Source organism: Rhipicephalus sanguineus, chromosome 10 (genome assembly GCF_013339695.2).
Source record: "Rhipicephalus sanguineus isolate Rsan-2018 chromosome 10, BIME_Rsan_1.4, whole genome shotgun sequence".
NCBI lineage: Eukaryota > Metazoa > Arthropoda > Arachnida > Ixodida > Ixodidae > Rhipicephalus > Rhipicephalus sanguineus.
Window position 1 is genome coordinate 24,282,665 of NC_051185.1, and position 24,067 is coordinate 24,306,731.

The window sequence follows — 24,067 nt, forward strand, 5'->3', positions numbered from 1 at the left end:
TCCTGATTTTTCATTTGTAACATGCGTTTTAGGCGCAGTATTGTTTTGAAATAGCGCTGTCCCTCAGCAGCGTAGCAGATCTTGCCTTCATGCTTGCAATGCAGCCAGGCACGAATAATGAGCTCGATAGCGTCGTCCTCGGAGAACAAAAGAGTGGCGTTAATAAAATGAGTATTTAATCGACACACGTATTCATATAACTGCGTGATATTGAAGTGCGTCATTATATGGGAATGCACTCAGAAAAAAAAAACATAAAAATTGAGGCAACCCTAATGTTTGACTTCAGTGTCTGGTGGCGGCAGTAGCAATGCGGCGTTCGCAAGCCCTGGCGTATTCCTTGGGATAATGTTGTGTTTCGTCGCATCTGCCGCAGCTAATCTCAGAACCCCCGCAGAAATAAGCGCGTGGTTTGAGACCTTCTCCACCATGTGCCTCAACAATCCAAGCTGCTCCCAAAAAAAAGCGTCTGCTCTTTAACTTAATTCATTTGACTAATTGTTACAAATTGTCCTCACACTTAATTGGCCCTTATGTTGAGTAAACTAATGGTCCGATATCATATATATTCAATGTGACTCTTAACTTGAACCACAACTGTCGATTTCGAAACCAGTTTCATTTTTTAAAACAATTCTCTGGTTGTTCGGAAAACCGGAAGTAAGTGCTTGACTGAAAGTGCTTCGAAAAAAAAAAACAAGACTGTCACACGTTACTCGTGCCACTAAAATTTTTTACTCACCATTCCGGCTCTTCGACAGTGGACGTCCAGCGAACTTGGCAAAAGCTACCACGACAACTGCTGAGAGAGTTACTGTTCATGTAAGTACGAAAGCGTCATGCGCCCCATGAAGTGAAATATCCGGCGGTAACATCCGATGGTACAAAGCCCGCGTGACCTAGTGGCAACGTCACGTTTGATGACACGACAAAATGGAATCACGTCATCACGTCAAAGCTCCCTTGATGGCATCACCGCGTCAAATGTTACGTCATCGTGATATGACGACAATACCTGATGACGCCATGCGATGTTGTATAAGCATCACGATGTGTGCTTTCTCTTTTTCCACTGTCCTTTGGATCAGTCCACGTTTTTGGGTGCGAAGCTTGTAACGAATAAACCACGTCAACTACATTCTAGCAGCATTGCTGAAAAAAATGGTCTTTTGCGGAGAAGGGTCATCAGAAAGAGAGCTTTTTGCTTTGAAAACTTATTTTGCATATTGGTATATCTGCGGTAAGCATTGCAACTTGGTGTTTGTTGAGTACCGTTAATTGATATAAACCTGTTCCTGTTATGTTTTCAGGAACTGATGCCTCATGGGATATTGAACTCAATTTATTTCCAGCTGGGTTGCGAGGATGATACGGGATCCGGGGCTTACATCCTGTGTATTTACCTACAAGTCTGCGGTTTTTCATAGATCGTAAGACACTAAAGATGTTTGTGTCTGTGTTAGTGATGCACAACTATCGGTAATTTGACTATCGATAGTATCGATAGTTTCTTTGGAACTATCGATAGTGTAAACAAACTATCGATAGAACTACTATCGATAAACTATCGATAGTCGAATCGGTAGTACCATCGGTAATATTGCGAGCGATATTACTGCCACGTGTGTTTTTTGCTTTGTTTTGATGTATTCGGGTTTCACCCACAGACTGTTAGCAGCGTTTGACGCAAACCGCGGCGCAATGTTTGAGAAACTTCGCGATTGTCTGAGATCATTGTAACAATTAAGCGCCGGACGCGAACAGTCAAGTTTATTCGAGAGCCTACGCGAGCACCAGCGATAACGCTGGAAGGTTTGGTGACTGATGTATAAAAGACGAAGCGTTCCACCGATTATCAGATTACGCGACGGCCGGCGACTGTTCTCGCAGCTATCAGTGCCCAGCGTGTATCGCTTGTATTCTGAGTTTCGATTTTCTGGGCACAAGTTCGATCAAATAAAGAGCTTCGTATTTCCCCGTCTTGCTGCAGCATTCTTCACCGTCACAACCACGTGACAAACTATCCAGTGTTACGAATAATGATGCTGTTGCTGGCTGGACAAACTGCCAAAATATTTGCGATAGCCTACTGTCAGCTTCGCTTAATTTATGAGCAAATGTTTGGCGAGAGAAATGATTTGCGCAGTGAAAATAGCGGCATATGTCCATGAATAAATTAATATTTAAAAGCAACCAGTTACATCATCCGAATTACAAACTTAGTTCTTGATGTTTTTTTTTAATTTTCAAATCATAAAATGCAATATAAATCTCAAGCCGCGGAGTTCCACCGCATGTAACGGCTTCCTTTCCGCTACAGCTGAATAGTTTGACTTTATGACCACCGAGTGAAGCACTCGGTGAAGAACTCAATCATGTCAACTTTCTTGCCCTTGAGCCTGCTCCTCCGGCTCCACTATGTACCACACGCAAGGGGAACCAAGTTTATTCTGCAATGAGTTCGCGCTGTTAATTTTAAACTATCGATAGCGCTATCGATAGTATCTTTTACCATCGATAGTTCGATAGTGACTCAGCTATCGATAGTATCGATAGTACCATCGATAGTTCTGCATCACTAGTCTGTGTGCGTGTCTATGCACTTAATCTTTTCAGAACTTGTTCAAAAGAGATTGCGTTCATGTACTTACTGTACTGCGCGATACATCTAGTGTCACGATCTCCGCTATTTTTTACAAGATCCTTCCTTCCTTCCTTCCTTCCTTCCTTCCTTCCTATCTATCTATCTATCTATCTATCTATCTATCTATCTATCTATCTATCTATCTATCTATCTATCTATCTATCTATCTATCTATCTATCTATCTATCTATCTATCTATCTATCTATCTATCTATCTATCTATCTATCTATCTATCTATCTATCTATCTATCTGTTACGTCTGTACAGCCACTTGTGGCTGTACGACGATTTATTTACCACAAGGAAACATGAACACGTTAAAAAGCGCAGCTTAGGCGTTGGAGTCACATATGGCTAACGTTCGACACCAGAATGACGCTCGTGCCACAGCGCCAGTGTAGTCGCGCGCGCACTTCATCGTCGTTGTCTTCAAGCGAGACATGTCAATTCTTCCCCCCTTAGACGAAGTCTCCATAGCGGTCTGGAGGCCGCCTAACCTCTGGTGGTCGCAGTTTCCGGGTGGTTCCTGCTTGTGACGTCGAGGTCGACGGTTGCGAGGGAGGGTTGTTTTGCATGTTGAGCGAGTCAGGCCGTTGATCAGCAGAACTCGACGGCGTCTCTTCTGACGTTGTGTCCGAGAAATCATCTGCTACGCTCCAATCTGTCGGTGATTGGGTTGTGTGTCCGGTCTGGCTCGTTTTCCTCATATGGTTGAGGTGACGCCGAACCTTTCCGTGGTCGCTTTTTACAAGCCAGGATCGTGGTCCGACGCGGCGCAGTATTTCGCCTTCAATCCAATCTGGCTTTTTCAAAAACTGTCGGATGAGCACTCTCTCTCCTACTGCGAAGCGACGGGATTTCGTCAATGTCTCCTGGCTCTCAGGGATGTGTATTTCCGTCTCCCGTTTGAGAAGATCGAGAGGACATAGAAGCTCTCGTCCAAACATTGCTCTCGCAGGTGACATTCCTGTAGCAGTGTGAATGGTCGTGTGCTGCCTATACAGGAATCTTGCAAGTCGACACTGTATGGACCTGTCTGTATCCCTCAGGAGTGCTCTTTTCAGCTCTGCCACATAGCGTTCTGCCTGGCCGTTTGTGGCAGGATGGTAAGCTGGTGATGTTGTAGCCTGTATGCCATTTGCCGTATAGAACTGCCTTATCTCGTTCGAAATAAAGGCTTTTCCGTTGTCGGAGACGACCTTTCGGGGAATGCCAAACGTAGCAAAGATGCTTCGTAGCACATCGATGACAACCGCGGATGTTGCTTGCGTCACGTGCCGGACTTCCACCCACTTTGTGTGTGCATCCACAACAACCAAGTAGGTGCGCCCGAGTAGTGGCCCCGCGAAGTCAACGTGCACCGTGTGCCATGGTGTCTTGGGACGGTCCCAGGAGGGAATAGGAGCTTTGGGTGGGCTCTTCTGCGTTGAAAGGCATTCACGGCACTGTCGCACCGTTTCTTCGATCACCTTGTCGATTCCGGGCCACCATACGTAGCTCCTTGCGCACTTCTTCATGGCTACCATGCCTCGGTGACCAGCGTGCAGAAGTGCCAGAACGTGGGATCGTGCTGAGCTCGGTATGATCACCCGTGATCCAAGCGTGAGGCACTCGCGATGAAATGCTAGTGCGGTCGCTCGTCGTCGGTAAGGAGCTGAACTCATCTCCAGTGAGTTTCTCCACTGTGCCATCCTGCACTGCCTTGTACAACCTCTGCAGGATGCTGTCTTCTTGTGTCAGACGTGCTATCTCTGTAGCAGTGAACGGAGGTCTCGACAAAGCTTCGAACAATAGTACGTCGCCTGGTGGCCAGGGTTCATCGAGACGTTCTGGTAGTGGCAATCGGCTCAACGCGTCCGCGTTTTGATGGTTCTTGCCATGCCTGTAGACGATGTTGTAGTCATAGGCCGACAACTTGATGCACCATCTGGTCATCCGTGGTGAGAGGACTTGAGCCGTTGGCTTCCCTGGACCCAGTATGCCGAGAAGCGGTTGATGATCCGTGACGAAAGTCACCTTTCTTCCCGCAATATACTTGTGGAACTTGTGTGCAGCAAACACTACGGCAAGGCCTTCTCTGTCCAACTGAGCATAATTGCGTTCCGCTGTCCCTAGCGTCCGAGATGCGAAAGCGATTGGCGCCTCTCTATTCTGGTCATCACGTTGAGACAGAACAGCTCCTATGCCGTATGGTGAAGCGTCGCATGAGACGAGAAGCTCCTTCTGTTCGTCGTAGTGTGCCAGTACGGTCTGACTGAGAAGCAATCTCTTCAGTTTATCGAATGCTTCTTGATGCTTGGTCTCCCATCTCCACGTGGCGTCCTTCTGCAGGAGCTGGTAGAGACAGCTGGCAATTGTTGCCCTGTTCTTCAAAAACCTGTCAGTAGAAAGCCAGCATTCCAAGGAATGATTGAAGTGCTTGCTTGCAGTTTGGTGCTGGAGCATTCGTTATTGCTCGAACTTTCTCTTCGTTGGTGTGGACGCCTGTCTCGTCAATTCGGTGTCCCAGAAAAGAAACTTCTCGCACTGCAAAACAGCACTTGTTTTTGCCGAGACGAAGGTTGCAATTGCGCAGCCTCTTCAGAACCTCTTCCAGTCTCTCGGCGTGTTCAGTGGCGTCTTTTCCACTGATGATCACGTCATCTAGGTATGCGCAAACGCCTGTGATGCCAGACAGCATAGTCTCCATAAAGCGTTGAAAAATGGCTGGAGCTGCAGAGATTCCGAAAGGCAATCGTTTGACCTTGTAAAGCCCTTTCAGCGTGTTCAGGGTCAATATCTCTGCTGTCTCTGGCGTTACGTGAAGTTGCTGGTAAGCTTGTGCCAAATCCAGGGTGCTGAATACCTTGCCTCCCCTCAAGTGGCTAAGGACTTCATCTGTTGTTGGAAGTGGGTAGTCTGCCTTCTTCGATACCTGGTTCACTGTGCAACGGTAGTCGCCGCATATTCGCAACGAGCCGTTTTTCTTTCGAACAAGTACGAGAGGCGTTGCCCAATCCGAATGCTGCGCAGGCTCGATTATGCCTTGACTTTGCAGTCGATCCAATTCAGCTTCTACAGCTGACCGCAGCGCGAAAGGAACTGGTCGTGCTTTTAGGAACTTTGGTTTCGCTCCTTCCACGAGTTCAAGTTGTACCGCAGGACCGACGTGTCCTGAGATGTCCTCGTCGAACACAGACTGGTACTTGTCTAGAAGCTTCGAAACAAGTTTGTCGTCTGATACGTCATTGATGCCCGTGATCTGTATACCCAGATGAGGAAACCAGTTTCGTCCGAGGAGGTTACAACCTGCTCCTTTGATGACAACAAGCGGTAGTGTGAAATTCTTGTTCTTGTGCGCTACATCCACCGTTGCACATCCGAGAACTCGGAGGGACTGGCCTGACCATGTGCGTAGGAGAATGTTGTCCGTTTGAAGCTGTGGTGGGTCATCTGTCCACGTAGCTTTGAACGTGGCCTCACTGATGAGTGTGCAGGCTGCACCCGAGTCGACTTCGAACTCCAAGGTCTTGCCATGTATGCGTAGTTGAGTCATGACCTTCTGCGTGCTGGACGCGTCGATTAAGGTGTTGAGCTCGTAAAGTGCCGCGTCTGGTGAATCCTTTGGAGTCGTGACTGGTGCTGAGGCCACTGTCGAAGTTCCTTGTCGGGGATATTCGATGTTGTTGTTCTTGTTTGTTCTTGCCTCTTTCCGCTTTTTCAGGCAGGCCTTTTCAATGTGTCCGCGTTTCTTGCAGTAGTTGCAGGAAGCTGTCTGAAACTTGCAAGTGTCCGGACTATGCTGCGCGTCACAACGCCAACAGTGTTGTTTCTTCTTTTGGGCAGAGGCACTCGAGTGACGTTGATTTTCTGTCTTGCTGATACTTGTGCAGGCTTCGTGAATCTCTTTGAATTCCGTTTTCACGTTTTTCTGATCTTCGACGGCGTTTTCAGCTCGCAGTGCAATGTCAAAGGCTCTCTTGAATGTCAAGTCCTTTTCTGCGAACAGCCGTTGCTGGACCTGCTCGTTCCGAAGACCGCAAACGAAACGATCCCGCAGCATTACATCAAGAGGCAGCATTGTTGGATTCGCCGCAGCGTCTACGCTTGTTCCAAAATTGCAATCTGCTGCTAGCTTCTTGAGCGCTGTTACGTAATCACTGACCGTTTCGTCATGCCGTTGGTCACGACGTTGGAAGCGTGCCCTGCAGAAGACCTCCGACGGCTGTGGATCAAAGTGCGCCTTGAGCATCTCGACTATGTCATCGTAGCTCACTTGGTTGGGCTGCTTGGGTTGAACGAGGGCGCAGACGACGTCGTAAGTCTGTTCCCCGCATAACGTTAGCAGATGAGCACGTTTCTTCGGAAGCGTCCGTAATGTCGTTAGCCTCGAAGAAGAACTGTAGCCTCCCATACCAGGATCTCCAGGAGCCGGAGCTGCCGCTGAATTCGGGTAGCCGACCAAAGTCAGGCGTCGCCATCTCGTTCCGTTCCTTGACGTCGGTGAAGTGCCGGTGAGTCCAGAGTCTTCCTCGTCGCCAACTGTTACGTCTGTACAGCCACTTGTGGCTGTACGACGATTTATTTACCACAAGGAAACATGAACACGTTAAAAAGCGCAGCTTAGGCGTTGGAGTCACATATGGCTAACGTTCGACACCAGAATGACGCTCGTGCCACAGCGCCAGTGTAGTCGCGCGCGCACTTCATCGTCGTTGTCTTCAAGCGAGACATGTCACTATCTATCTATCTATCTATCTATCTATCTATCTATCTATCTATCTATCTATCTATCTATCTATCTATCTATCTATCTATCTATCTATCTATCTATCTATCTATCTATCTATCTATCTATCTATCTATCTATCTATCTATCTAAACAAACAATATGTGAAACCACATGCACGATTAACATAGCCATGATAGTTGATGCCCAGATCCACTTTGGCCACTTTGACCGCGATATGAAAGAGCGGGAGAGGTCAAGGTAGTTTGGTGTTTCCTTGCTACGTTTCCTTTTCCCTTCCCCAATCCCCAGTGGGGGGTAGCCAATCGGTTACTTATGTGATTACTTCAAGTAACAGCGCAAACAACAACAGGACATCAGAAGAAGACACTGCGCAGGCTCTCAGGGTGTTACTCTGAAAAACAACGCAGCGGATATATATACCATGTACAGACAAGATAACCGGTCACAAAAAGTACCGAATCACGCAGGATGCCACAGATAGAAAGTTCTTACATTCATATTATCCACCACCGGCAGTAGTACATACAGATTACGAAGAATGTTTTCCCTAGAATTCTAGCTCCTTGAACGATAACGCTATTGATGGTGTGCTGACACAGGTGTCACCCAAATGGGCACTCTTCTTTATATCTGTGACATCCTGCGTGATTCAGTACTTTGTGAGTGGTTAGCTTGTGTGAACATGAATTATATATATATATATATATATATATATATATATATATATATATATATATATATATATATATATATATATATATATATGCGGTGCGTTCTTCTTCTAGCGTAAAATTGTTGAGAGTCAATATTATGTGCGTCTTCTTCTGGTGTCCCGCTGTTTTTTGCGCTGTTCCTTGAAGTACATAAAACCAACAAGCCCGAACTTTTCTGGCTAACCTCCATGGCTTCTGCCTGTCTCTTTCCTTCCTTCTTTTCTGTTATGTTTCCTTAAGGCTGATCCGCCGAAACACGGCGCGTCGAAAGACACCGTCCGGTAGGATAGCTTAAGAGTGTCGGTAACAGGCTAACAGGCGCATAAACCAGGCGGATTCGCGTCTCTTAATTAAGTATGGTATGACGGACGCTGTATGAGCGGGGAAGTGCTTCTGCGAAGCGAAGCGCGTTGCCAACAAGCTCATGTATGTCATGCGACGGTAGAAATGACCACGAACAAGGCCGACGGTGCGGACGTCGACGTCGTCATTAGCGAGCGCGGCCGCACTGTGCAGATGACAGCGGGCAGGGAGGAAGTGGTATGCTAGGGGGGTTGCGTTACCATGGAAACGTTGCATAATCATTTCCCCCCACGCGACAAGATGACACGTCAAGAGGAATAGCAGAAAAAGAAGGATAAAACGATATGTGGGGAAAGTCGCGGAGCGCATGGGAACAAAACGACCTTCACTATGAAGCAGCGAAATATAAGTGGTTAGCCCCGAGGATCGTAAAATCCGCTGTGTAAGAACCGTGTGGCCGGGTCACTGAGGCATATAAGTCTGGGCCACGTGTATATATTCGTTGGTTTTTTTTTTTTCTGAAGAGAACATGCAGTGAGTGCCTTTACGTGGGAGACGCATTTCGAAGTTCTGTCATTCAAACCACGAGCAATTCATAAGCAGCATACATAAGTTGCCTCGAGCTCCCGCCTTCGAGGAACTGTCTTACATATGTTACGTAAGTTTCTCGAAGATTTGTGCATGACAGGAAACTAGGGAACAGCTTTGTATTCTTTTCGTGGTAAGTGTTTCCTTCTGGTCCTCGTGTTTTTTTCGCAGCATATTCATTAAGCATTTTTTTTCCGGTGGCCAGTCAGGCAAACACAAACGAAACACATCTTCCCCATTCGCGAGCGCGAAATATACTGGAAGATTAGATTGTTCTTTTCTTCTGCTTACTGTTCAATTTCAAGACATTTTCGCGATATCTTAGAAGCACAAGCATCAGTTGAAACGCAGCCCACGTAGTCTGTGCGTGTAATCAGAGCTTTGTAAAATACGCGCATTGTAATTGTATTTTAGCACGCGCGAATATATATTCTGAATGTTTTGTTGCGTTAGCTACACTGGCCGAGCCGGAGCGGTTTCGCGTGCGCGCACAAGAGCCGTGCCGCGCATGCGCGAGGAGCAGTGACGTCACACGGCGCACAGCTGACGCACCGGAACCGCCGTCGCCCCCGCCGCGTGCGCCTCGCCGATCTGCGCATTCCAGAGGAGTGACATCATAGCCGCGGCAGACCGGCAGACATACTGGCGCCGGCGCGCGCCCAGCTGCGCGCCTCCGTTGCGCAGTGGCCGTCTGATGCTGTGCCGGGCGTTGGGGTCATAGAGACGGCAGCGTGTTACTGCACTGACCACCGAGCCGTCTTTGTGGCAATAGAGAAATGGCGTTGAGCAAAAAATAAATATACATGTGTCACATAATGCGTGTACCGTGTGTGTGTCATTGAAGCAGCATTAAGCACGATAATCAAGCTAAGCCTAGACAACCAGGAGAGCTTAGAATAATCAGCTCAACCTTAGCACACGCTACGTATATCCTGGCATAGCCGAGCTAAACCAGTACTTTTTTTTTTTCATCTCCCTGTATAACGAGAAACATTGTTACAAGTTATTGATGTGGAAGTCAAACATTGTCGATTGAAATCTATAAAGCACATTAATTTCCAGGCTGGCTGAAGCTTCATATTTACAGATCGAGGCATTAGAGCCAGGATGATCTGCACAACGGGTTAAAGTTTTTCACCACCTCTGTCCACGCTATATATGGCGGACATTCATTGGCTTTTCAGGTTGCGCAGTTGTACCGAGGATATTAGGCATACGGAATGCTCAGGAAAGCCTAACTAAAACCAACTGCTTCATAAATCTTTACCCCCTAGACTTCGTACAACAAATTTAATGATTTGTCGCTGCAGTAGCGGCATCACATAGGATATTTACTTTCAGCATTAATTTAGCAATTTTGTAGCCACCATTAGCCATCATTTGATCAATATTAGCTAGCACTTATTGACATTAGCCATAATTTAACCAAATGTAGCCAGTGCTAAAAGCTGCTGCTAGCAGGGAACTAAATACGGTAGTTGAAGTCACGTAATTCAGTGAGATACATTCTTAGAATGAACGGCCTTCGTAGTCGGCCCGTATCTTTCACTTTAATGCGGTACTGACACGAAAATTTTCAGTTGTCATTTTGTTGCGTCAAATGAAAGGCGAAGCTCTCAAGAGCCTAGAAAATGTACTGCTAAGCATGAGTGCACCCTGAAAAAAAAGTAATTACAGTATGTTTTTAAACGCTAGTTTCGGTTCCTACTGTACTCTGACGTCACAACACGGTATGAGCTTCTCGTCACGTGCTCGCACAATATATATTGACGTTTCCACGGCCGCTCCGCACCGCGGTTCCGTTGGAGACGCAAAGGCTGCCATTTTCAATGTTTTGGTGACGCACAAGCGGCCATTTTAGAAGTTTTGATACCTGATCGACGACATCACAACTAGCCAGACTGCTGTATGAAGTCATCAGAATTAGGTCCGTAGCCTGACGTCAAGTTAGTGTCGATGTCGGTAGGTGCGCCATGGGAAAATTGACTTTGATATCAATATAAAATATCTTATCAGCATTTGCTGAGCGTAACACTTGCTCAGAGCCGTCTCTGCATACAGGAGATTTGTATGGCAGAGCAAACTCAGCTTCGAAAATTGGTATCAGTACCCCTTTAAACCAGTCATCTTATCCCGTCACAAAATGTGGTTGGAAAAGCCCAGGAAAACATTATCTTCGAAAGAAAAAAGACTAAAACGATGACCCCTTAGTAATGATTCCAGGAAACACTGCGGTGTCAAGTCTCCTCATTAAGTCACGTCAAGAGAGCAGGAGCATTGACCATTCACTGCAAAACAAGCAACGTAACAACGTAAGCACTGGTCAGTCACGCGAACCGCTGTCACGTTAGGGATGTTTTGTGAGTTCCTACCATTAATTCTTGACCCCAGAGAGCTCTCTCGTGCACAGAAAGGCACTTGTTTAACCTCTCTGGTTAGCCTCGTCAGTCATAATTAAGACCGCTAACCTGACAAGTGTGGAAGACAATAAAATTGTAAAAAAAATAAAGAAGGCTGTTCACTTGCCTTTAAGCTTGAAGCTCGTTTATAAACTTAATGCGTCCGCCCTGCGTACGGTGAAAGTGAGGCTATTGACAGACGCTTTTTATTACTCCGTGCTTACGAGCTGGCTTTAGCAGCGAGACAGCAGAGACGTTGCGCTGTGCGGTGTACTTAACCGTGGAAGCTGATACGTCCATTTACTGTAAAGAGCAGCTTAGTGCTTTTCCTGGAAATATAACGCTGTGGGTTGATGTTTGTTAGGTTTTAACGACCCAAAACCACGATATGATTATGAGAGACGCCGGAGTAGAGGGCTCCGAAAATTTCGACCACCTGGGGTTCTTTAACGTGCACCTAAATCTAAGCACACAGGGCTCGAGCGTTTTCGCCTCCATCGAAATTGCGGCCGCCGCGGCCGGGATTCGATGCCGCGACCTGTGGGTCAGCAGTCGAGCACCATAACCACTAGACCACCGTGGCGGGTAACCTTGTGGGTTACGATGCGACATGAAAGCCAGTTATTTCATCCTTGAATGATTGAGATAGATAGATAGATAGATAGATAGATAGATAGATAGATAGATAGATAGATAGATAGATAGATAGATAGATAGATAGATAGATAGATAGATAGATAGATAGATAGATAGATAGATAGATAGATAGATAGATAGATAGATAGATAGATAGATAGATAGATAGATAGATAGATAGATAGACGGACGGACGGACGGATGGTGGATGGATGGATGGATGGATGGATGGATGGATGGATGGATGGATGGATGGATGGATGGATGGATGGATGGATGGATGGATGGATGGATGGATTTTTTATTGCATGTTGTCGTAGTCATATAATATGAATTGCTGATGTACAATATCACCATTACAGAACATTTCAGTCTATCGTAGTTTGCCATCTTAGCTGTTTTGAATTGGACTACTTCTATAGCGGGGCTTACTGAATATCGCTCTGCATATTTTGACATACACCGCAGTAATTGTAAAAAAACGGAGCGATGGTAAATTGTCCATTCGTGTATGGTTCAACAAAACAAGTTGATAAAATATAATTGGCAGCCACTGCTTCTACTCGTTAGCTAACCATTCGCCCGTTTCAAAAGAGATGCAGTCCTTTGACCAGCCATTCGCAGCATATACCTTTTTATATTCTTTGGGAAGCGAACTCGGCGCGCGAAAATCAATACTCTTCTTCAAATGCCCTCCCCTTAAGTGTAATAAATATGTAATAAAGATAGTTAAAAGAGTGAAAACTAAAAAAAAAGAAAGACAGAAACTTTTTTTTACTAACAACTGCTATTCGCGATGTACCCACGTTTTCAATATCTAAACGTGTGCTAGTTAGTAATTGAATTGAAAGCAGAGTACTGTTTATGTTTTAGTCGCACCGTATGCTCTAAACCCTAGTCATGCTCATTTCTAAGTGGCCCGCAAGGGAAACTGTCACGCTTACTGTTTTGCTTATACTTATTTGCTTCAGACTCCGTGAATTCAAGCGTTATTTCGTCTTCTTATTTCCTTTATTTCGGTCAGACTGAAGAGCGAATATATTCATGGAAAGCTATATAAAAGACGTGTGAAGAAAAACCGGACGAGGAATCTGTATACTTAGAAAATCGATCGCGAAAATTGCAGTCTTCGTGTCGGACGAAGTGTAAGATGTATAGAGTTTGCTCATTCTTTCCCGATAGTCTGCTAAAATTTTCATCGTTAACGTTTGCTTTTATTCTGGTACACGATCATACAGGTCACGCTTATTTATTATAAATGTATTTCTTGACTGCTGCTTACGCGTGCAGTACTTAGTTTTTCCAGGCAGCCTGCAACTTTTCCATCGTTCATGTTTTGTTGTGTTCTGGTACTCCATTATATTGGTCACGATTGTCTGTGTCTTTCTTGACAGCTTCTAACGTGTACAGTAGTCGCTTTTTGGAACTGTTATGCGGACACTTTCGTTGTTCACGTTTTCTTTTTATTCTGGCATGCAGTGATGTTGATGATGCTTATTTATTCACTCTGCATTTCGTCACTGCTTCGCGCGTATGCAGTATTCACTTTTTGAGACTAGTCTGCTCACGCTTTCCTTGTTCACGCTTATCATCATGTTGGTCACGCTTATTTGTTCTCTAAGTATTTCTTGCTACTCTTCACGTATACAGTATTTACTCTTTTACGGTAGTCTGCTGATGCTCTGATTGTTCACGTTTTATTAAGGCGAAAACTTCATCAAACACGAAATGTGATCATCGGCGTCAACACCAGGTATGCAAGAAAAAATCATCATCACGTGATGCCTTCACGCCAAAATGTGTGACGTTCCCAAGACGTCGTAATGGCGTCACTGTGACGTCACATGATGAAGCCATCACCTGACATCGTCGCTTGGTTATTGGTGGGCGCGCAAAAAGTTTGAAATGCCTTCGATCCCGGAGGCAGTGCGAAATCACGCTAGGTGCGGAAAGCTTTCGGAGGCTGTGGGATCAATACAATCGTCTGGGATGAAAAAGAAAGAAAAGATGGCTTTCACGTTCGAGTCATCCTAGGCGAATGCATAAGGGACACTGTGAGTTTTTGTTTTATTTAGCGCACAATCAATTTGATGACGCATACTTATTCTATATGTATTCACTGCAGCTCACGTGTACTATCCTGCTGACGCTTTAGCTGTTCACGTTTTCTTTTATTCCGGCACAGATCATATTGTTCACGCTTATTTATCCTCTATGTATTCCTTGACTGCTTCTCACGTCTACAGTATTCACTTTCTCACCTTGGGCTGTGACGTTTCGATCGTTCGCGTGTTTTGTTTTCTGGCACTCATTTATATTGGTCACGCTTGCGTGCTTATGCCTAGTTCTCGTCCGATTCTCACGTATACTGCTGTGCTTGAGAATAAGAAAAAAAGAAATGATTCTCGTTTCATTCTGTTGACCTAGAATTCGTTTCGCGCCGGCCTTCATGAAATTTGATGCGCATGCCGGCAGAAAAGGCATCACGTTCTGCGAAACTACTTTTCGCGAATGAAGTGCTAGGCGTGGCGTCTACGAATGTAGAGTTTGGAGGCAATCGCCTACCGAGCGTGACAGGAAGGAATGAATGCACAATCGAAATGTCCTACGTTCAACGCATAACCCTCATCTGAATTCCAAAGCTGCTGGAATACAATGACGAAACATTTCGCTTGCCTCCCTGAAAGAGTTCAGAGAAGAATATTCGTCTTAGTTAAAGTTTGGATCGGATATGGGCGGTCTCCCGGTAATATTTGCATAATGATTTGTCTAGCTTCTTGCACTCGGATACGACCACGCTACATTAGGAACAAACACGATAGGAACAGTGTAGGGTTGTTGAAACGCCGATGTTGCAATGAAGGCCGATCTTGTACAGTAATTACGTTTTATTTCACTGACCTACGCCCCGTTGTGAGCGACAAAACTTGACTGAAGGAATCATTGCTGTAGAAAAATAATAAAATTATTTGCCATGCTACACAAATGTGCAAGTATCTCTTAGAAAAGGAAGGCTCGACAAGAAAGCGTGGACATGAATGGCAGGGCCTTGTTTTCTTGCCGTGCCTTTTTTTTCTAAGAAATACGCACCAGCTAGCCCAGGAGCTCATTTTAGTCAATGCGCAAATAACATATCTTATCTCGGACCGGACACTTTTATCTAAAAAAAGGCATATGAAGATAAATGCGAAAATATAGACTCAAGCAAACGTCTGTGAAAGGACACCCGAAAATGGGAGCTATGTTCGCAGCCGTTAAAGTGCTGGAAAAAAATTTTTCTGGCGATGTTACATAATCGTCGAGCACTGCGCCACAAAGGCTTAAACTACGGCATTGTGAAAGTCAGGCCAGATATCTTATTCACAGGCTATAAATCGCATTTACAGGCTCACCACTCTTTTTTCTGCTGCTTTATGACGTCGGCATCAAGCCCAATTCTAGCCTTTCTTGTCTGGAATAAGTGTTCACGGCAACTGACGGACAAATGTAAATGTACCCTAGAACGGAGTAAATGTACCAGAAATGTACTAAATGTGCCCTCATATGGAGTTAGCATACCCTGACATAGAGTAAACGTACCGTAAAAAGGTGTAAATGTACTCTTAAACGGAGTAAATGTACCCGCAAATAGAGTAAGTGCGCCATAAAATGGTGTAATTGTACTGTCAAACGGACTAAATGTACCCGCGAACGATATAAATCTACCAGCATATTGGAGTATGTTGTCTCGGCTTGAATGTAATTGGAAATTTATGCTCATAAATTGAGTACACGTTTATGCTGGTTGTGTACAGACGGCGTTATTTTATTCCCACAATGCACCTGCCTCCACATACTCTATCTGGAAAAACGCGAACTCTTAAACGGTGCCAAAGTAGTCGTTTGCGGTTTTATTCTAATCGCCAGGACGGGTTATCCTAATCGCTATGGTATATCGTATTTGACTCGTCTCAATGAAAACAGTGTTCTTGCGATGAGCATTGAGCATATAATAGTTCGTTATGGTATTTCTATTGTTTCTTTATATATATAATAAATATGGCTAGCCTTGTAATACATTTGTACTGATCATCTTGCAACTCCTTCTTTAAAGTGTAATTAAAGAATATTCCACTGAGACGTTACGTACATAGTTCAAATATTTGCATGAACTTTCTATATAATTGTCGCTGGAAAACGCGAATCAAATATATAATTTTACAGATATTTCATATCAATTTAATGAAAAATAGGTGGAGCTTCTGTCTATTATTCTTGCCACAAAATGTGCAGTTCACATATAATGCTATATAATTTCATAAAAATGGCAAGAAAGACAGATAAAATTATTAGTCTCCTTTTTGTACGAATCAAACAGAAATTTTCGATGTCAAATATACAGTTATATATAATTTTTTTTATAAGAATAGCATGTAAAACATCTAGAATTAGGCGAATGCACACCAACGTCTTAGTTGGTGCAAAGCTCGTACTTAAAGAACAAAAAAAAAAAACAGAGAAGAAGAAGAAGCTTTACGCTAGAAACGTTCACAGGAGCCAATATGAAGCAATCTTTCTGGGCGATAAATTAGTGGTGAACCTTGCTACACATTGATAACAAGTGGAAGCCTTACGAGCAAAAAAATAATTCTGAGTTTGGGCCTTAACAATGTCCAGTAAAACGTGCTTTTTATTGGACATTTCATGGGCTAAGGTTACACTTTCATTGTAAACAGTGAAGGGTCGTCTAGGAGGGAAAAGAGGTCAGCTTGGAGTGTCGCCAAGCGCGGTTTCGGGACGAACGCTCAAGAAACTTCGGCGGGCACTTCAGTCTGGCGCTTCATGAAAATATGGCTTCACTTAAGGCTGTCAGAATAACGATACAGTGGCACTCGAAAACGCGAAGACATATTTTGAACTGCTTCTCATCAGCGTTGAAACTCCGATATGTTTGTGCATGAAGCAGAGGCAATCGATGTATCATTTCACTTAGAATGCGATGACATTTGGAGTAAAACTTCAAAACATGCTCTAAACTGAAAGTCTGTCTTGGGCACCTTTAAAATCTCTTATTTGTATACTGGTACACTTTAGTGGCATTTCCAGTATAGAAGCTTGTGTTTTAAAGTGCATTAACGGAATATGTTCAATCGTAGTGTTTATTCAGGCAGGAAATCGAGACTGAGTGCCACTTTGAAGTCCACATTAAGAAGCGAGTCGTGAAGGCAAGCTGTTTTTTCTCAAAATGATACACAACGCCGAGGACGTACCCCATTGCTTATGTTAAAGAGCAACAAACATTATATATTAATGGGACACTTTTTCAGTGCTGGATCGCAAATTTATGCCGGTAACCGTGCTTGATGGAGGAAAGATGCGTGACGACATCGCTGATTGATCAATGTTTCAGCAATAGCTCGCTCAAGTACCGCTTTGGAAGAGGTCATCTCAGGCTGGCAAAGCAGGTCACACAGATGTCCATGTGATAAAGGCGAATATTTCTAAATAAAGTTATAAAGGGAGCTCGATCAAGAAAGGTAAGAAAAGGCTGGTGAGCGCAGGCGCTGAAGTCCTCAAACTAAGTAAAAAACGTTCTTACATATTACGGTTGAGGGCTCAGTACAATCACCGATAAAATGTGCTGAGGAACTTTGCACAATGTTGCGTCACGAAGTTGAGGAATTTTTCGAGAATAACAACATGTGCTTTCACATCTTCATTCCATAATATCAGGCGAGTGATAGGCGTTACTAACTAACTAACTAACTAACTAACTAACTAACTAACTAACTAACTAACTAACTAACTAACTAACTAACTAACTAACTAACTAACTAACTAACTAACTAACTAACTAACTAACTAACTAACTAACTAATGAACGAACGAACGAACTAACCAACCTACTTAAATAAGTAGATAAATAAATAAATAAATATATAGGTGGGATTAATAATGCGAATGTATACGGAGTAGAGAAATTAAAACTGTCAGAAAGCATATGAATGAAAAAGACAAATGTGGTGAAGGGCTTAGCATTCCGCATATAAGTCATTCTTCTGGTAAAACATTAAAAAAAGTGATGAAAGAACGAACATAACCACTCTTAAGATATGAGTGATATTTGAGACACTTAAATTACGTCTAAGTATTGCGCATGTCGCTATAAAATACTGGGACAGACTTATTGGACCACCAACTAGTTGAGCTGAAGTCTGGCAGCTATATTACGGATTTCGCAAACTTCTGCAGCACCGCAGCTGCAACAAATCAACGGTTCCGTATGATGCAATGCCGTGGCGTCAGAGACGCCGAAAAAAAAAATCGACCAAAGAAGAAGACTACAAGACGAAGCAGGTGATGGTGAACTGTTTACATTCCACAAGAATAACTAACAAAGAAAAAAATAAGTCTGAATGCTTTTTTCTTTCTTCCAAAGTCTAGTCTGGGCTAGCTTCTCACGAGCAAAACCCAGGAGGTCTGCTCGATAACGAATTACCATAGTGAAAAAATTAGGCGAGGACCATGATGTATATCGTCTCACACGAAGAGTTAGGCATGGAGCCAAAAGCCGGTAAAAGAAAGGTAAACAAGGGGCCACCCTCTTATAGAGGAAGCCTCGAAAATAAACGTTTGCGGAGCACCCCGCTACGTGCGAGAGGCGATGCTGTCAGCAACCTGCCGTGCGAACGTTGAAAGGAAGCATAGCAAGAAGAAAGCACGTAAAAACTCTAGGCGGACCATTGGTCACTGCAAGTCGGGCGTTCGACAGACCACCATCACGTAGTGTGTGACAACCCAGACATTACGAAGAGGCTTGTCAGATGGTCAGGACGCACTAAGACTGCAGTAAGGGTCGTAAGGGAAGCTCTAATGTAGACCTAACTCGTGCATGAAGCCCAAAACGAAAGAAAAAGCAAGAAGAAAAGAAAGAAAGAAAGAAAGAAAGAAAGAAAAGCAGGAAAGAAAGAAAGAAAGAAAGAAAGAAAGAAAGAAAGAAAGAAAGAAAGAAAGAAAGAAAGAAAGAAAGAAAGAAAGAAAGAAGAGCATTATGTACGTTTCCTAAAATATTCAGAACTAATCTAAAGAATTACTCTGCTAATTGAGAAACAGACGCTGACACGTTGGGACATATCACAGAAAAGCCGTACTGCCAATCACTTTCACTGATTTCCGTAATTTAAAACGCCTCCGCGCGTTAATTGGGTTCGTTTTAGTCCTTTTAAGTGGAGATCTATCTTTGTATTACTGATTTTAGAACGAAACTCAAGCTCGCTTTTTCCCGGATATCTTGATAGCGATGCTAAGATAAAACTTTAGCTGCGCACAACAAACTTTCATTTTCCAGTAAGCATAGCCTTCGTGTTAGGACAGCAAAAACAACAACAGCACTAACAACAAAAAACACCGATGCTTAAAGTGGATGTCTCCTGGCACGACTGTCTTACAGATGGAAAAGACAGGTTCAGTGCGGTTTATGTTCTTTTTTTTTTTCCTTGGGAAAGGGGGGGGGGGGGGAGGCTGGTGGTACTGCAGTGTTAGGTAACCATCAGGTTATAGGCGGACCATTGGTCACAGCCAGTCAAGAGAGGGAAACGGGGTGGTGGGTGTATTTAGCAACGAGGAGTTGTGGTAAATCAAGCGTTCGGCAAACTCACATTGTAAGCGGACCACTGGTGGCACCAAATCAAGCGTTCGCCAGACACATCTTCGCTGACGCAATGTCCCAAGAATGCACGAACAAAGAACAAGACATCTCGGAACGCTGCCGTTTCGAAAAGCAAGCGCCGCTGCTCAAAGTGTGACGTTCGACTCGAACGGCAAGGCTTTTTGATGTGGTTTATCTATGCGCTAGGCGCGAGGCGGCAGCACAATGCACCGTTACGCAATGCACCCCCCCCCCCCTCTTCATAACCCTCCTTCGAGAATGGCCCGTTATATATGCTGCTAGACAAGCAGCGCCCCCTTGCGACACCGCTTAAGAGTCCGCGACGCAACTCTCGAAGCGATAAGCGAAGCTAACATTTTTTTTTTGCTTGTACTGTGTTGTGCTTGCGCTGGCCATCACGAGAATATTCTAATTCTCCCAATCTGCTACTAAACACACTGAACCAGGCACCTTGTGATCCGCCGTGATGTTCTAGTTGTTATGGTGCTCGAATGCTGACCCGAAGGTTTGCGGGTTCGAATCCCGGCCGCGGCGGCCTCATTTCAATGGAGGCCAAGTGCTAGAGTCCCGTGCGCTTATCTTTAGGCCCGTTAAAGAACACCGGGTGGTCGAAATTTCTGCAGCCTTCTACCACGGCGTCTCTCATACACTCTAAAAAAAAAAAAAAAAAGAGTATGTGTGACTGCTTTCGGGTAGTCTTGACTTGCCACGTGTATGACTCCCTTTAAAGAGGAACGTTAACTCTCTTGTGGGTCACGTGACTCTCCGAAGAGAGTAGAATGATTTACAAAAAGAGTTGACGTGCCTCGTTAAAGAGAGTCACATAAGCGTCAGGACAGGACTCTCCGAAATGAGTCAGATGACTCTCTTCTTTTTCTTAGAGTGTAATCATATCGCGCTTTTGGGACGTAAAACCCTCACATTATTATTATTATTATTATTATTATTATTATTATTATTATTATTATTATTATTATTATTATTATTATTATTATTATTGTAGTTGTTGTTGTTGTTGTTGTTGTTGTTGTTGTTGTTGTTGTTGTTGTTACTATTATTGTGACAATGACGTGGGTGATAGACCGTAATAAGACATAAATCGCACAAAAAACAAGGATATTGAAAACTGTCCGTTTGGGAAGACAGCGGCCATGTGGTACAGACAATATCAATATATACGTTTGTCACTGGTATTTGAACATTGTGGCACTTTATTTTATTGCTCCGAAAAACTTGCCGCGACAACAACTGCAGTAAAAATTTTAGAAATGTATCAAATAAATACGTGCAAGCCTGTGTTATGCAGCATTCGGAGCAGCCAATTAACGAAATTGCTGTCCGTCATTCGGCCGTAATTTCAAGGGGAATATTTAGTTTATTGTGGCCTTCGTGATGAATGCTGCACCTAACTAATGCTCTTATTTGCAAGGCCCTGTTATGAAAGTAACCATTGCTTTGTTCGCTGTTTCTCTGTACAGAGCGCATAAACTTTTTTCCTTTATCATTAAATATTGCGGGCTGAAAGTCTAACTACACCCTTTTTGTCTACATCTTGGTCTATATCCGAGTCTCAGCGTACGCCGCGCCATTTTAGATCACGGAAAACAAATTAGGTAAACACCTTGCATAAGTCCTGGATATGTTTTCTACCGGACTAATTAGCCCCGCTTTAGTCATAGTAACGCGGTTGGGAGGCGGTGCCACAAACACCATATCTTCAGTAAAACAAAAGGGGTCATTCAGAAAAGATGGCAAAGTTAGCTACCTTCACACCCTAGCAACAGTGCAGTGGTGACGTAACCTTGCGGCAGCAAGCCTAGCTTGGGTGTAGACTAGTGACACATTGGCGCTCCTTTCTTCCTTGTTTCCCTACCTAATTGCCAAGAGAAGGGGTCGCGGGTTTGGTGAGTGTGACGAGTAAGTGCTAAAACGCTGCAAATAATCAGGCCCCGAGTTGTGCCTGTGTAAAATACACAAGTGAGCAGAGGTTCTTTAGATAACATACTCACAGCTCATTAAAGCCGCATGCAGACCAGTGTTTAATTGACCAGTGTTCATTAAAGAGCATCCAGAACGTAATGTTTAATACACCCGCAAACTTTTTGTGTCAACGGCCTTTTCATTTATGTACGAAAAATGGTTGTACCAGTCCGATATAAAGGATGTAATACAGAGGGAACCGGGAGTGCAGGAACATTTTAAAGAATATAATGATAATAAGTGTTGGTGTTTTACGTCCCAAAACTACGACACGATCATGAGAGACGCTGAGGGAGGGCTGCAGAAATTTCGGCCATGTGGGGTTCTTTTTCCTTCATCGAAATACTGCCGCCGCGGCGCGGATTCGGTCCCGCGGTCTTCGGGTCAGCAGTGAAGCACCACAACCACTGCCCCACCGTGGCGGGTCAAACTGTTCAGAAGAGCATATGAAGCTTGACTGATGAAGGTCACTGCAGTGAGGCCTCCCTAGCGTCTAGGACTTCTAGGACGAACTGCGGCCTGTGAATTAGATACGGAGGCACAACGTTCCGTTAAACTGCGCACATTGGTCGGGCAACAATTTTAACTTCAAAAAAAATTCAAGACAAGTATGTAGTCTAACGGTCCTCAGTCCCATAATATGAATCTGGACGATCAGAAATGTTGTGCCCCAGTCACACCGTAGCTTCCGAATGTAACCTGTCTTGCGAGGTCATTTTCCCATGTCGATCTCGCAACTTGCCAAGCCAAGTGTGTGCGACAAGGTGAGAGAGTTATTTCGCAAGTGCTTGTCACGCGATCAGTCGAACGTTATCGTTATTTGAGAAACTGGATTACGGAAGTTTTCTATGCATACATATCGGTATCTTTGCTTGAACATCGACGATGTGCGCACTTATTTCTACAAACGCAAAAAATTTTTAAAAAGTCATGAGTGCGCCTAGTCAACACAAGAATCAAGTAAAACTGTATGTTCTGCGTGTAAAAGGAGAGCAGAAATAGTATGTCAGTCAATCGTTCGTAGCACGAAGCTTCATACGAAATCTCGCGAATTTCGAAGAAAAGCGTCTTAGTTGAAAAAAAGAATTCTTTCTTGACCAGGATTTTTCGTCAGAGAAACTCGCTTTCTGACAAATCCTGTATTGACTTCTCTTGAAGTTACGTGTCACGACTGGATGGATAAGAATGTTTTCCTGTCATGAAGAGTTTTCCACCTTTCGGCTTCCTCAAACTCGATTTGACGTTTCCTAGGCAAAAGACTTGTGCGCAACCTACGTGGACTTGCCATGGGGCGACCGTCAGTTTTTATCAATAAATTTCTTCGCTAAAGAACACAAGACAAGACGAAGCTTGCGTACTCCGATCCCACCGACTAGTAGGCTGCTTTTTCGTGCACTTTAATTCATTTCATTATATGTCATAATTGTTACACAACACAAAAGCTTTCCTTGGTTCAATTGTCTGTTGAATTAATTTAGTTGTGCATTACAAATAAACAAACCCCTCAGAAAAATTCCTGTTCCTTCTTTAAGACAAGACGATGATTGAAACACTCATCATTCTGATTCTGATTTCTTCTGATGAGCCTCTATAGGTACATGATTGGGGTGTGCGTGGTCCAGCGTGGTAAAACGTTGTCATGAGACTGGCTCCAGACTCGCGATTCCGTGTTCTTGTGAAAATTTCCCAGTAAACATCAGCTGTAAGTTGAGCGTCTGTCCTGTCATTTCCTTTCCGCTCCTGCTGTTTTCCGCTCACACATTTACAATAAGCTATAGCGACAGTATCCACAGACAACAGCTATAGGAACAGTGACCACAAAACAAGTCCCGCAGCAAATAGTAGCCAGTGTGAATAGCCGGGGACAATAGCCAAACTTCCCACCTTGTCAAATTGTGATTTACAGCGCAGGGGAAGACACGAGACAGATACCAATGAAGACGTGTCTTTCCCTGCGCTTTAAATCACAATTTGAAATGGAATACCAACTAGCCCGTACTCAGACCTTCCCACCTTGATCAGAGCATCTCCAATGGCAGCATCGATGCGCGTCGAGTTGAGCTTGCGCTCGAACTTGAGCAGTTTGGCCACTTTCATCGCGGTCGGTTCGAGCAGGCTGGGCCGGAATCGGAGGGACTGGAGCTGAATGGGACCGATGGGCACTGACCTCAGGGCTGTGACCAGGGGCATCTTATCGCCGACCATTGTCGGCGCCAGCGCGCAGCGAAAGTGTTAAAGCGCGGGACACCCGGTACAACGGCCGGGTACGCGCGCGTTTTAAAAAGAGAAGCGTCCCGGTTCCCGACGAATGCCAGAACGTCGCGCCGCGGCCTGCAGCGCACCGCGGTCGTCGGGGAAGTTGCGCCGCCGCGGCACACACTCCTCCGCCTGGAGCTCATACTCCCGCGTTGCGATGACGCCCG

At 44.5% G+C, this 24,067-nt stretch overlaps 1 protein-coding gene across 1 annotated transcript in view; it reads right to left on the minus strand.

The window, feature by feature from the left end:
- LOC119406270 (transient receptor potential cation channel subfamily A member 1-like) overlaps positions 1-23,859 on the minus strand; it is a 110,378-nt gene extending 86,519 nt beyond the window's left edge. The window contains exon 1 of the mRNA XM_049419910.1: positions 23,658-23,859. Coding sequence (XP_049275867.1) covers positions 23,658-23,849 — 192 coding nt within the window. The 5' untranslated portion in view covers positions 23,850-23,859. The remainder of the gene's footprint in view (positions 1-23,657) is intronic.
- Between the last annotated feature and the right edge of the window lie 208 nt (positions 23,860-24,067).